General features: G+C 52.3%; 6 protein-coding genes across 6 annotated transcripts; 3 read left to right on the top strand and 3 right to left on the bottom strand.

The window, feature by feature from the left end:
- The first annotated feature begins 1,115 nt into the window (after positions 1-1,115).
- Positions 1,116-2,782, top strand: B0T23DRAFT_387825 (rhomboid protein 2). The gene is made up of 4 exons (XM_062837707.1): positions 1,116-1,361; positions 1,615-1,752; positions 1,823-2,092; positions 2,181-2,782. The coding sequence occupies exons 1-4, from the start codon at positions 1,151-1,153 to the stop codon at positions 2,390-2,392; spliced, it is 831 nt and encodes a 276-aa protein (XP_062689080.1). The 5' UTR covers positions 1,116-1,150; the 3' UTR covers positions 2,393-2,782.
- Positions 2,783-2,787: 5 nt separating this feature from the next.
- On the bottom strand, positions 2,788-4,169 carry B0T23DRAFT_345012 (putative N6-adenine methyltransferase-domain-containing protein). The gene is made up of 3 exons (XM_062835951.1): positions 3,954-4,169; positions 3,714-3,882; positions 2,788-3,616 (listed from the first exon to the last, which is right to left on the bottom strand). Exons 1-3 carry the CDS (start codon positions 3,995-3,997, stop codon positions 2,957-2,959), a joined length of 873 nt encoding a protein of 290 aa, XP_062689079.1. The 5' UTR covers positions 3,998-4,169; the 3' UTR covers positions 2,788-2,956.
- A 6-nt stretch (positions 4,170-4,175) lies between these two features.
- On the bottom strand, positions 4,176-6,163 carry B0T23DRAFT_345010 (NADH-ubiquinone oxidoreductase 40 kDa subunit, mitochondrial). Its single transcript, XM_062835950.1, has 8 exons — positions 5,906-6,163; positions 5,763-5,839; positions 5,594-5,688; positions 5,412-5,503; positions 5,207-5,348; positions 4,983-5,141; positions 4,582-4,917; positions 4,176-4,524 (listed from the first exon to the last, which is right to left on the bottom strand). Exons 1-8 carry the CDS (start codon positions 6,040-6,042, stop codon positions 4,435-4,437), a joined length of 1,128 nt encoding a protein of 375 aa, XP_062689078.1. The 5' UTR covers positions 6,043-6,163; the 3' UTR covers positions 4,176-4,434.
- A 177-nt stretch (positions 6,164-6,340) lies between these two features.
- B0T23DRAFT_387821 (uncharacterized protein) lies at positions 6,341-8,097 on the top strand. Its single transcript, XM_062837706.1, has 2 exons — positions 6,341-6,954; positions 7,039-8,097. The coding sequence occupies exons 1-2, from the start codon at positions 6,687-6,689 to the stop codon at positions 7,914-7,916; spliced, it is 1,146 nt and encodes a 381-aa protein (XP_062689077.1). The 5' UTR covers positions 6,341-6,686; the 3' UTR covers positions 7,917-8,097.
- Positions 8,098-8,386: 289 nt separating this feature from the next.
- Positions 8,387-10,365, bottom strand: B0T23DRAFT_324991 (uncharacterized protein; the record flags this gene model as incomplete). Its single annotated transcript, XM_062835476.1, has 6 exons — positions 8,387-8,488; positions 8,575-8,805; positions 8,901-9,709; positions 9,817-9,930; positions 9,997-10,233; positions 10,290-10,365. 6 exons carry the CDS (start codon positions 10,363-10,365, stop codon positions 8,387-8,389), a joined length of 1,569 nt encoding a protein of 522 aa, XP_062689076.1.
- A 1,774-nt stretch (positions 10,366-12,139) lies between these two features.
- Positions 12,140-13,042, top strand: B0T23DRAFT_431922 (beta-lactamase-like protein; the record flags this gene model as incomplete). Its single annotated transcript, XM_062840346.1, has 1 exon — positions 12,140-13,042. One exon carries the CDS (start codon positions 12,140-12,142, stop codon positions 13,040-13,042), a length of 903 nt encoding a protein of 300 aa, XP_062689075.1.
- Between the last annotated feature and the right edge of the window lie 1,053 nt (positions 13,043-14,095).

The raw sequence follows: 14,095 nt of genomic DNA, 5'->3' as shown, positions 1-14,095 counted from the left end.
TAGACCCTGGACATATAAAAAAAAGCCCGTTGGTTTTCCAAAGATAAAGACCCAAAAAGTCCGTCGATGTGAAGCGGGGATGCAATGTGGTGCACCTTCCACACGTAGAGACACCAACCTGCAAAAAAAAAAAAAAAAAAAAAAAAAAAAAAAAAAAAAAAAAAAAAAAACACTGCAGTTTGCGCGGTGATAACGTGCTTCAAAACCAGAAGGCACGACGGAAGAGAGGGGAATGCTATATGACACTTCGCCTCGACTCACTACATTGTTCAATGTATGTAGAGAGAGGTACCTACCTATGTACTTGTGATATGCTTACCCTCTCCATGTCCCTCCCGTACGGGTGGTTCGGGTTGAAGAAGCTCTGCCGAAGTACGGTGCTTCAGATACACCCAGTATTGCTTCCAGTCTGTGTACAAGAAGTCAACACTGTTAGCCGGGCAGGTCATTGATGTCTCAAGTTCAATCAATACATTACAAGGCAATAGTTTGGACTGGATCACTGCATAACATCATGGACGGTGAAGAACTGCCCGGTTGGACCCCTCCACTCCACTTCCGACCAGCGACTTATCCGACACGGAGGGGGCCAGGGCTGACCAACGCTCCCCACGGCCGCGACGGAACCCCGAGAGCCCGCCTGTTAGCCTTATCCAACGAGACTACACAAGCTTGGGGTCGGACCTTACTCCTGACCGACATTCGACGAGGGGCCGATTTTTTTTTTTTTTTTCTCTTTCTTTCCTCTGAAAACGTTGGATCATCATCTACCTAGGTTGTGTACCTTGCAGCACAATAAGAACGATAAGGAAGCACTAAACGTCGGTGCTTGCGACAAGGCGGTCATACATACCTGCTACGCCCACGACCCCCCCCTCCGCCTTCCTCGTTCGACAGGACAACAACGCCAATTGTCCATTCTCCATCAACGGCCCGAGTCCTCGAGACGCTGTATGCCATTCAGAGACGATCGATTTCGCATACAACGGGCGCTCGCAAGTCTAATCTTGGACGTGGAGATACCCTCTCCTCCATCGACGGCGCATCTTATCTGGGTTCTTCCTGAACGTAGACCGACCGCGGACCAATCTACCACCCGAATCACGACCTCACACACACACACACACACACACACACACGAATTTGCATAATGGCAGCCCAAACACTGCCCGCCTCCGGGGCTGCCGTGACGTTCAATACCCAGCGCACGCGTGCATATCTCCTTAAGCTGCCACTTTTCACAAGAGCCACGGTGCTAATCATTGTCCTGACATGGGTTCTGACGTTGGTTGGCAAGTCATGGAACTGGGACGTCAAGACGTGGGGCGCGTTGATACCGGACGAGATTGGTATTGCGACATGTAGGTTCTATTCAGTTTTTGTTCTTCTTCGGTATGGTCATGCCAGGGAGTGGCCAAAGTGGAGGACCTCGCTGAAGGGAATGGGATAAGAGGGAATCCTCAATTGGATGCAAAGCACGCGCTGGTAGCGGATACCCCAGATACCGAACAGCAGTCCTGCGGGATGGCAGGAGGCTTCACATTCTGAAATGGACCATGCCTCAACGCTGGCCTGTGACATGAGACCTGCACCTGCTAACACTCTTGGCAACAGTATATCGCATCAACACATTCCCCTTCATCCACCTGAACATCTTCCACACAATACTCAACATTGTCGCCTTTACACCTCTTCTCGAGCGGTTCGAGCATGAACATGGTACTCTGACCTCTGTGGCGCTCTTCTTTGGCCGTAAGACAACTCCCCTCTCATCTCCTTGAAATTACCCAGGGCCACAACTCACACGTTTGTTCTCCTCTAGCATTCGCAACGATACCGGGCCTCATCTACGTCTTCATCGAAAGGTTCATCCTTCACGCCAACACGCCAGTCATGGGAGCCAGCATGTGGGTGTTCCTGCTGCTGGGCATGGAAGCTATTCGCACCTACAAGACCAATCCCTACTTCACCATCAGCACCTACAACATTCCTACGTGGATCACTCCTCTGTTGTTGGTGGTGGTTACTGCTGCGTTGCTGCCGAGCTCGAGCTTCCTCGGGCACTTGGCCGGTCTGCTTGTCGGTTACGGGTGTAAGTGTTTCAATCCCAACTGCTCCCCTACCTACGTTCATGTCGAGGGGAAAAAAAAGCTATATCTGCTAACATGGATGATAAACAGTCGGCCTAGGATACCTCAAGTTCCTCGCCCCTCCTGAGTGGGCGTTGCGGTTCATCGAAGGAAAGCTCAACCTCTTGGGTAGACTGCCTCACTACGTCAGCGTGGATCAAAAGACTTTTGGCAGATTCGGTGTCCTCCCTTCCTCTGCCTCGTCAGCCGAGGCTGGCATTCCGTTTTCTGGGGTCTCTGGTGGCCAGCGATTGGGACCTTAAAAGACGGGTTCCCGAATATGGCGTACATTACGTGCATGAGCAGAAGAGCATAGAAGTATGAAATGGTACATACGAGGCATGCGTGTCATGAATAATGGATATAGAAAGGATCTTTACTGTTAATGTATGATGCTGTACGACTAAATATAGGGCCGGGGGAAAATGGAGATGGTAGTTGCATGGCGTTCTCTGGATATGAATCGAATTTCCTCTTGGGATTTGAAGTCTGCAACTAGAGTCTTATTCATGATGAGTGCCAATCATTCAGCTCGAACACGTCCATGATTGATGAGTACGGGGTCTCGTGGTCTTCAAAGTCTCATAGCGTCATAAAAGCTCGAGTCATTATGGCAAAGGTCGCGAGTTATCCAGATGTAATAATATGTTGTCACTTTGCTTTTCCCACCCTTTTCACGCTTACAACAAAAACTTTCTATTCATGAGTATACTTATTCCCCTGTACGGTAGTAGCGCAGTCCCAATTAATGGACCAAAAATTCCTTCCTATCCCCAATTTCAACCTCCTTCCCCCCCCCAATGATTAGCCTAGCCTAGCCCACAGCCTCAAGCAGCAGCAGCAGTAGCAGCACCCTCCTTTTCCTTCCACCCCAACTCCCTCAACGTCCAACCCTTCCCCTCTGGCGTCTCAGCCCCGGCCCCCTCCTCCGGCTTCACCTCAAAATTAGCATAGCAATAAAACTCATTGCTCAACCCCCTCGCATGCTTAGGCTCAAACGTAGTAGTCCTCAGGCCGTAGCTCTTATACAGCTTCTCCGTAACCAGCGTCTCCATGCGCTCGCCCGTGCAAGCAATGATCTTGGGCTTTTCACCCTTCTCCCTCCCCTCCTCCTCCTCCTCCTCCTCCTCGTTACCTTGGGGAGATTTGAGCATCCACCTTACCGTCAAGGCAGCTTTGATTTGGCAATCCTCGCTCAAAAAGGGAGGATCAACAATGACGCGGTCAAAGGCGCCCTTGAGGTGGCTCGGAAGCTTGAGCGGCTGGGCGAAATCGTAAAAGATGAATTCGTCAGCGAAAACGGCGAAGCGGTTGTCGTGCTCGAGCAAGGTGAGTTTGGGCTTGGGCTTGTCTTTGTAGGCGTCGCTGTTCAAAAGGTTCTTGAGCTGAACGAAGACGGAGGGGGCAGAGACGACGGCGATGGAGGTGGTTGGAGTGGCGCCGGCGAGGAGTTGTTTGGCGAGAAAGGTAGCTGTTTCATCGGAGTACTGTTGATTTTTCATGTCAGTTGGTTCGTCATCGTGGGGGTTGAAGGTCTCCTTATAAGCCATATATAAAAAAATTGACGAAAATGGTATCACTCACCCAGAACTGGCTCTCATTCCAATCCTCGGTGAAAGCATCCATAGACAGCTTGACGTTCAAAGCATGCCTCTCCTCAGCCTCGGCCTGGAGCTTAGCAAACTGCTCGGCACGGGCATCGCGCTCGGCGTAAAAAGATTTGAGGGCATCGAGGGTTGAGGTAGAGAGTTCGCTTCAGATAGTCAGTACCCTGTGGATCACGATTTCATTAAAACAAGTTACTGGTAGTGAGGCATTACTCACAGGTCACTCTCATCATCAGAGAATTTGTCGATGATGCACGCCATTTTGGACCCCAAGCTAATCACAGTATGGCTCGATTCGATATGGTTCGGGTACAAGTGGGAGCGAATCGATTATAATCGGTTGTATAAGTGGGCAGTGAGTGACTGTTCGGTTGTAAGTGTTGGGGAATGGTGTGCTCTTGGCACTAACAGTCAAAGTTTAACGGGAGTGTGCAGCATCGGAAAAAATTTGTGGATGCATTGATGCCATTTCCCTTATCCGTTCCCCTTTTTGGTCGCATCATGCCAGTAAACACAACCCCGTCGAGTTGAAGGCTTCAATCTCACCCCAGATCGTTCAGACGCTTGCGCAAATCTTTTGATTGCTCTAATTCTCACCACAGCATCCAGTCTGGACGTTCTGTGTTCCGTCGACTCACCAAATGCTCTACGGTGGATTTCTACAATCTACATGCATCCCTGTGCAACCCCAAAGATACTCACAGCATGTGAATGTACTCCCTGTCCTCCCTCCTCTCCTTTTCGGTCGCTGGCGGAAGGTCGTAGTAGGCATTGCTGCGATAACTTTGCTGCATGGGAATCAGTCATCATTCTTTTGCACTCGAATTGTGATGTGGGCAACTTACCAAGTAATGGTAGGTGAAGTTGGCGATATCTGCAGGCTCGATGCCGAGGTCCTTGAAGGTCTTGGCCTCCGGATCGATGACCTGGTCGTGGAACTCACGCTCAATCTCATCGGCAGACATGATGGGCCACCAAAGGGCCTTGTTCAGGACACCGGCGATCGGCTTGAGGATCTTCTTGGGCACATTCACGTGGCGCCGCCTCTTGTAGATTTCGCGGTCAACCATCTCGGAGATCTCAGCGGTAGTGTAGGTCTTGGGACCGTAGAGCTCAAAAGTTTCCGAAGCAGTGTTGTCGTCCCAGAGCATCTGCTCAAGAGCCTGGCCAACATCAATCACCTAAAACGGCTGTTAGATGCTACCATCCGCGCGCAAAGGGTTATATCGGGGGGGAGAAGACGTACGTGAACAGGGTTGTACTTCTCTTGCATCCCGTTGGATGTCAGGATATTCTTGACGCTGGCAAGCTTGTGAAGCAACCTGTCCTCGAAGCCAAACATGGGAGCTGGCCGGACAATGGTGGTTTCGGGGAAAATGCTCCTGACTACTTGCTCACCACGCGCCTACAGATCCAATTAGAAACCCATAACGATGCAACTCGCAGGAAGAGGCTGTCTTGTAATCGTACCTTGGTGGCGAAGAACTCGCACTCCGAGTTGGGGTCTGCATTGTAAGACGATACGTGGATGAAGCGGTCGACATCGTATTTGGCGACAGCTTCGGCGATGCGCTCAGCACCCTCGATATGAACGTCCTCGAACGAGAAGTTCCTGGGACCCAGGTCAATACTCGTGCATCTCCACCACAACTTTTCCCAGTAAATCCAGACTCACTTGGTCGGGTAGTCGCGACCGATCAGGTTGTAGACGACATCCGAGTGTCTGACGCTCTCCTCGATGGATTGGGTGTTGCGCAAGTCGAACTCCTGGAGTGGTGGTTATGCTTAGTAGCTGGATCCTTGCGCGTACGTGGGCCTCGACTGTGTGGACATGACTTGTTGTGGGGAAAAGCTCACTATCATGACCACCTTGCCCAAATCACCCGTAACTTTCAGATGGCGCTTGTTGTACTCGTCGCGGAAGGGAATGACGACAGTGCATCCTTGTCTCGCTGCAAACGTTCTTGATATAAGCCATGGTGATCTCTATAGTAGAGGCCTACGCCACGAAGTCGTCAGATCGCACCTAGCCTGTTGACGATGTAGCGGCCGAGCTGGCCGGTCGCACCGAAGACTGTCGCAGTATGTCCACCGAGGGAGGAGCTGTGGAGGTAGACGACGTATTAGCAATCGTCCATTCTGCCCAAACAGAGATATAGCAACAATTACCGGCCACCCTGGTTACGGATAATGGGCTTGCCGGTGCGGGTGATGGTCACGTCGGAGATAGCCCGTCGCTGAAAGCCAAAGGCACTGGAAACGATGATTCTGGGAGTCGACCGCATCGCGGCCATCAGGGGAGCCATCTTGTGAGTTGTGGGGTGGCAGGGCTGGCCGGATCCCGTTCAATTGGCGATGGAATCAGAGGCTATCCGGAGCTTCAAGCTGCCGTCTTCAATATCGAATCCGGGACGTCGAAGCCGGCTCTCGCTGCCCGCCTGCTGCCCGCCTGCCGTCAGCACCCCCCCTTCAATGTAGCTGACGGGAATCACGTGTGCCAAGCTTCCTCACTTATACTCAACGGCAGTACGTACCTCTACCAGTTGGGCATGTACCTTTTGGGCTCCCGCCTGTACCTTAGCTTCACCCAGCTTCCACTTGGCAGTGACTGTGGGGGCCTCCACAGTGCTGAGAGAGCATCCACAATGACCGACCGTAGCTGGCTGCACGCCTAACGCCGCGTCAAGGCTTCACTGCAAGACGTCAACCAAGACAACCTCAAACAACACTTTCATCCTCCATTGTAGACGTACCACTGCATTGTCCCGCCGGGATTTTCTACAACGAGCAACGTCCCACGATACTCTGGTTTCCATCCGCAGCAGACTCACCGACGTTTCCACCAAAGAAATCGGATCCTCGAGAACCTGCCTACCTCCCCAAGGACTGGACAGCAAGGATCGATAGCAGACTCAGACACACACACCCACCTAGACACAACAGCACAGCCATGAACGTCGACACCATCTCCGACTTCCTCGCCGAGCAGCGCGACCAGGCGCCCGAAGAACTCCAACCCCTCGTCCTTGAGTTCGAGACACTATGGGAGCGCAAGCTGTGGCATCAGCTCACCAACCTGCTGCTTGAGTTCTTCAACCACCCCGGCAGTGCCCCGCAGAGGCTACAGTTCTACAAGGTCTTCATTCTCAAGTTCGCCGACAAGATCAACCAGCTCAAGCTCGTTGATCTTGCTCTCAAGGCCGCCACACAATGTAGAGGTGCGCAGACGGTCTTCATTTCCTCTGCTTCCCAACATGCATCTGGCAGCTAGCACTAACCATGCCTGGGTGCGCAAACCCTAGACAACCAAGAGCGCCTCTCCTTTTTGGAAGCCGTCGTCAAGAAGGTCGACCACGAAGACTCTCAAGACGCCTATGTATTCGCCACGATCGCCGTTGCCCGCGTGAAGCTCGACCTCTCCGACCTTGACGGCGCGCGCAAGGACCTGGACACGGCCGAGCGAATCCTCGACAACTTCGACTCGGTGGAGTCGGTCGTGCACGCCGCCTTCTACGACACCAACGCCAAATATTTCCAAGCCAAGTCCGACTGGGGCTCCTACTACAAGAACGCGCTGCTGTACCTCGCCTGCATCGACGTCAAGTCACTTTCACTCGAGGAGCAGCGCCAGCGCGCCTACAACCTGGCCATCGCGGCCCTCGTCAGCTCGAGCATTTACAACTTTGGCGAGCTTCTGCTGCACCCCATCCTCGACGCCCTCACCATCGACGACCGGCACAAGTGGCTGCACCAGCTCCTCTTTGCCTTCAACCGCGGCGACCTCGCCGCATACGACCTACTGGCCAGCCACATCAGCTCGGACCCGCTGCTGGCGCAGCACACGCGCCAGCTGCGCGAGAAGATCTATCTGGCGGCGCTGACCGAGGCCGTGTTTCGCCGCCCGCCCCATGACCGCGCCATGTCTTTCTCCACCATCGCGAACGAGACCAAGGTACACCCCGACGAGATCGAGCACCTGATCATGAAGGCGCTGAGCTTGGATCTGCTGCGGGGCACGATCGACCAGGTTGACGAGGTGGCCCACATCAACTGGGTGCAGCCCAAGGTGTTGGACATGCAGCAGATCAAGAGCATGAGGCAACGGCTGCAAGAGTGGGATTCCAGTGTTGACAAGCTTGGTAACTGGATCGAGGGTGTGGGCCAGGATGTTTGGGCTTAAAGGCTGGACGAATCTACGGACGGTGTGAGGAGATGGGAACAATTCGGGCGTTCAAACGGATGGCATCAAACCTGGAGATACAAGAGTAAACCTAATGCTTAGATCAGGGAACAAGGCCAGCTAAAGGCATGATGTTATTCCGCTACATGAGGCAGACCGACTTTACATGATACATATGAATACCCTTAACGCATGACAATGCCCACGGCGTACGTCCTCCATTCTCTAAATATCCAGGCCCATGCTTTGACCTGAGTTATGTCTATGTGAATCCTCTCCATGTACGCTCCATGAACAAAGACAAATCCAAAATACGCCGGCAGAATATGCTTCCTTGAACGCCGCAAAAAGATCAAGTATTGTACAAAACGTAAATGAGCCATCTGGCACGTGTTTACTGGAAACAACATCATACACAAGCGAAATATTTGCTGCTTACTTGCCCCTACTCGTACACCGTTTATCCGAGCTCAAGACAGGGACCGAACAATGTAAAAGAGAAGATAGGCCTTTGCGTTCAGCACATCAGACTTCTGGGCCAGTTCAACTTTGTGATCGTTAAATGCGAACCACTAAATAAATGTGCCAAAGGCAGCGGGTCAACAAGTCTAATCCTTCAGGAACTAGATGTCTGTCATGGTTCACTAGTCAGACTCACCTGGTCGCCAACCCGGCAATAAGAAATGTAGTGTCCGGTATCCATGTCGCCAACGTGCACAACAACGCAAAGAAGATCATAAGTGCAGGACCGCTGTAGCTCGTAGTTATCTTTGAGATCCTGTGTTCGTGCGCGTGTCGTATAAGGCAGCATGTTGAGTTGTAGAGGAAACTGGACAGGTGTCTCGATCTTCTGGGCACGATCGTTACGCCCTTGTTTGAACTCGAACCTCTGTTGGCAACTGTCAGCTTCTGTTGTCTCCGAGCGAAGCCAGCGGTAACGGCTAGTAAGGAATGTGCATGAGGAAGGACTCCTGGTAATCTGACCTTGAGCTGGATGGAAAGAACGTTGGGTAATTTCTTGATACTGGTCTGTCTTCTTGCTTGCTGTACTGAACTGCAGTTCTGACACCGATACTCGCACTTGTCGGATTTGATGTATTCTTCGTCCAAGCATTCCTGGAGAGTCACGCTGTTTTGCGTTCTTGTCGATGCAACCCCGTCGCCATTACTCAAGTTCTTTTTGCCCCTTTTTTGCGTCAAATTTTCCAAGGGAACACTGAGATCCAAAAAGCTCTGGGCTTGATTGGTGACGCCCCCACAGTTTTGGCACGTTGTGGACGTCTGTAACTTTCCGTAGTATGTTTGGTGGATGATGCAGTTGCAGGTATGCTCACTGCCAATTTCCGGTCTCTTGCCGTCGCCATTTCTCTCGTGTAATTCCTCAGCCATGAACTGGAAAAACTCATGAGCATCTTGCTCCTTGTTGGCTACCAAGTTCTCAAACGCCTTGTTCTCGCTGATCCAGAATCCGGACAAGATATTTGCGGCGGTATAACCGTTCGTCGTTTCGCTGGCATAAAATTCCTGGAACATATCGTCCATGGCACAACTGAGGCAATGGGGTGTGTCGCAACTGCCTGACTGATGCCCATCACTCAGGTAGAAGTTGCGTAGTATTGGATTGTGGAGGAATGATTGGAGGACAACGTTTTGATAGCAAGTTGCTCCGGCATTATAAATGCCACGGAGACCGTTGGCCTTGCAGGTGGCAAGGGTGGTGTTGGTCGATATATACTGGGGAGCGTCTTTTACGGGATCAGGGGCGAAGAGTTCCTCATGTTTACGCTTTCGGCCTGTGATAGAGATACAGATTAGTAACGGCCAGGGCTCATCGACATAGGAGAAGGTACCGGGCATAAGCCCACATGGGTTAGACGGAGAAAAGGACAGAAGAACATACTACCGAAAAACGACCCTGTGCCGAGCTTCTTTAACCTCAAATCCTCAAAGGTAGGGTCCCAAACGATATCATCACACATTTGGCAATACAGCGCTCCGCTCCTCGACTCAACATCTGATTATAACTGTCAGTTTCCTTGCCCCATGATTTGGCTCCTTCTGGCAGAGGCAGCGAACGTACAGAAGCGATGTGATTTTTTGTTGCCGTGTTTTGTAAGGTCATCATCGGTGAGAGTCGAGGGGCATTGCAGACAAAGGTAGGTTGGGGTAATGGATGTCACAACCTGGCCATCTACGCCCTTGGCCGTGTGTGACAGGATAGGGTTGATGTCGAAGATGGCTCGCAGAATGGTCTTGTAATGTTGTATGGACATGTTGATCGTCGCTTGATCTTGGTTAAAGAGACGGCCGACATGCTCTAGAAGAGGTTAGAAAATAAGGCCGTGTAGCAGGGACAAGAATGGGCTATCTTACCACATCCATACATTGGCTGGCCGGGCTGGGGTTCCTTGACCTTGTGGTCCTTGGAGGACGCAGCGTTGGCCGACATGGTGATGTGATTGTTCGCTCGTCGAAAGCCCCAAATGTGAAGCCCGTGTGTGCTAGTAATTCTGAAGGGGAGGAGCTGTGTTCGAATTCGCAGTGGTTGGAGCGGTCCGTGACCGGGTTAGCAACGAGGACGAGTGTTGCTTCAGACGCTGGGGATGATGTTCCTGGACTTTCGGCTCATAAGATTCGAAAAAAAAAATGGGTGAATCTAGCTGCAGAATTGGCTTTATTGAGCCTAGCTTTTCACCAGTCGAGATGGCTTGTAAGGGTCGTGGCGAGGCCGGCAAATCGCGTTCCGATGGGGAAAGAGCACAGTTCCCGGCGGTTCGGTCCAAGTACCTGGAATAAGAGGACTTGTTAGCAGCGATGCACGTCAATTAACGGTCGCGCTTTTTCTATTGGCAACATTTGCTGGTGATTTTTGTCTTACCGTCTATAAAAGCAATGTGTACAAAGCCGGTAAAGTAGCAATAGGGATCTTCTCTGGTTGTGTTGGTTCTTTCGAAGCAAGATGGGTTTGAAGTTGTTCGGGGTTGGAATCTCCATCCGATTTCCGCGGCATCAACATGGGCAATCAATCAATGGACGCCAACTGCACTTGCACGGCAGCGACTTGAACGGCTTATCGAACGCTACTACCTACGCAAGGCTTATCGATAACGAGAAAGGGGACAGAACCAACGGGTGGAACCTTTTCAACGCACTAGACACATATAAGTATGTACCTAGGTATGTAACTCTTCGTTGTGTCTGATTGGCCCGTAGCACTCATACCAGAGCGTGCAGCGGGACGGGAGGCAGCGAGGTACCTGAGACGGAGTCATGAGGATCTCAACCGAGGTGTCTGCCATGCCTGCATTTCACTTCACAATCAATTCTCCCAACGACTAGGCAACCTCCAGCGTGAGCCATCGTCATTTGAGAAGCTAGACTTCAGAAAATCAGAACTTTCTGGAGGCTGATTTGGCTCTCTTCTGTGCTTCATGGTAACCTGTTCTGGCCTCTGGTTCAGATCACGGTCCAAAGGGTTGGCAGCACATCTAGAGGTATCCTCTATCGTCTGTATCGATTGTGACCGATGATGTGGCTGTATGCCAAATGCTCCCGTTATGACAAATCTACGCAGACAACAAGCCGTTGATACAGTCTCTAAACACATCAGTTATAGCTAAGTATGTCAAGAAATTGGAGCGATTCGGACAAGCACGCAAACACCATCAAGCGGGTTACGTTCCTGGGAGACTTGGTATCAACAGAAAAGGGATTCTTCAGGCCACAACTTACAACACGTTCTCACAACGGACTTGAACTTGGCGAGCCCGGCCAACAAACCATCCACCCCGAGTCCGGCTCATATGGCCGATTCGCCAGGTGATCTTCGGAGCTTGCGCGGGTGGTAGCCGGACATTGATTATGTGCGATGGTATCATTGCCGACGCCTCGGCTCGGCAGTACCCCGCAGTCTGTTACCTAGTACACTATGTACATAGTAGCTCTCTTTCTCTCTATACGCGGTACAGGACGCAATATCCCCCCGTGTTTCACACCAAGTATGGTTCTCATTCGGAATTACCACTACTTCCTGTGTATCGTTCATTTTTTGCCCGTACTACTCCTGGTCCTGGATGTCCTCACCTGTCATCCCGCTCCTGGGACTCTCAACCAGGCCATCATTGTATCGAACTTTATCATCCTTTAATACACGGCTATCTCGCCTTTTCAAGATCCCATATCAACATCTGAAAACAGATAACAACCATAACCGCAGTATCACAATGTCTTCATCTGCAGTCCAACCGCCAATTACTCCTCTCCCCGAAGTCACCCGCCTCAGCCCAACTGTCATCCGCATCCTCGGCGGCAACCCCGGCAAATTCACCCTCCAGGGAACTAACACCTATCTAGTCGGCACCGGCCCCCAGCGTCTCCTTGTCGACTCAGGCGCCGGCGAGCGCTCCTGGATCTCCGCCCTACAACGGACCCTCACCGAGGAGAAAGCTCACATATCAGCCGCCATCATCACTCACTGGCACCACGACCACACCGGCGGGATCCGGCACCTGCTCGACTGGAACAGCAAGATCAACGTCTACAAGAACCAACCCACCTACCTACCAGGCTACCACGGCAGCCCAGTCTCGCTCGAGCAAATTGGCACCCCACTTCTCCCCATCGAAGACGGACAAGAGTTCAGCGTGGAGGGCGCCACGCTTAAAGCGGTGCACACCCCAGGCCACACGGTCGACCACATGGTTCTCCACTTGGCCGAGGAGGACGCGCTCTTCACGGGGGACAATGTGCTAGGCCACGGGACGGCCGTGTACGAGGATCTGGGAGTGTACCTGAACAGTCTGGAGCAAATGCGAGGGCTGTTTAAAGGGAAGGGGTATCCGGGCCACGGACCGGTGGTGGAGGACGGGCCAGGCAAGATTGGAGAATATATTAGGCATCGGCAGCAGAGGGAGGACCAAGTCATTGCAACGTTAAAGAGGGACAGTGAAGATGGATGGACGCCGATGGAATTGGTTAAGGTTATCTACCAGGGCGTGCCGGAAACTCTGCATATACCGGCCGCTGGAGGGGTGACGCAGATCCTTTATAAATTGAGGAAAGAGGGGAAGGTGACGACGGCAGATGGTGGTGATCGATGGCGGCTGACTGATCGATCGGCCCTGTGAGAAGATGGCGCTCAGGGTCACAACGTGGGAAAAACCAGCCAGCCGGTTTTTGGGCTGAATTGCGCATGATGTATGTATGAGGGTACATAGTGATGATGATGGTGATGGGTGGAGTAGAACCCATTCATTCAGGGTTCGGAACTGGTGCCGTTTGTCGCTTGTCGCTTCGCCCTCTCCCCAGAGCCGCGAGTGCGATGTGCATTGCACTCGAATCTTTTTGTTGGGCACTGTACACAATGATCGCCCATAGCCTTGACAGGATGCGCGGTGCAATGGATTTATGACTGGCGCGCCAGTTCATGACACCAAGTTGGCCTGACGAGGTTCCCGTTTTCGTCCGGATCCTTGTGTAGCCAGCACCCAGTCAACCCTAGTAAGCGAAACGGCCCGGGGACGGTCCAGCGTACATAGTAGTATGTACTAGGTTTCTCGACATTGTTACCCCGTCCCTAGCGGGAGCGCCTGGAGCACAGGAAACGACTATTTACGCGGTTCGTGTGCAATGCACGTTTCTGGCCCTTAGGTTGGTACGGATGGAGAACGAGTGGGCGTGCAGTTGAACTATACATAGTATGTGCACTACAGTGACAACCGAAACCACCATCATTCAGCCCTAGCATGCCCGTGACGTCAGTCAATGACGGAGCTGAATGCATGCCGCTTTAGGGTAGCTCGCTTTCATTGCAGGAGCAGAGCCTCAGATGACAACCGACGACCGCCCGTGTGGGACAGCTTTCAGTGCCAAAACACATATCTCGTCCCGCTCGATCTCATACCTAGTGTTGAAGCTCGGCCGTTCAGGTCGGTGTCAGCCGGCGCACGGTGTTGTGGTTCGGCTCGGCTCTCGGAATCGGGACGTCGGTCTGTCTGCCACAGAGGATGGGAGACAGGGCTGGCTCATCGGCATTCTATGGATCCCGGCGATGCGGTCTCACCGAGTTTCTGCAAGGGTGGGTTCCCGTCTCTTTGCACTCCAGTATGGATCCCCCGTCGTGCCACCCGAGTTATCCCAACCCGAGCATGAGAGGACCGCTCCGGCCCGGCCGTTAGTGG

This window comes from Neurospora hispaniola (assembly GCF_033458365.1).
Source record: "Neurospora hispaniola strain FGSC 10403 chromosome Unknown B0T23scaffold_8, whole genome shotgun sequence".
Taxonomy (NCBI): domain Eukaryota; kingdom Fungi; phylum Ascomycota; class Sordariomycetes; order Sordariales; family Sordariaceae; genus Neurospora; species Neurospora hispaniola.
Note: the sequence above shows the minus strand (reverse complement) of the source record. Positions and strands in the feature narration are given on the sequence as shown.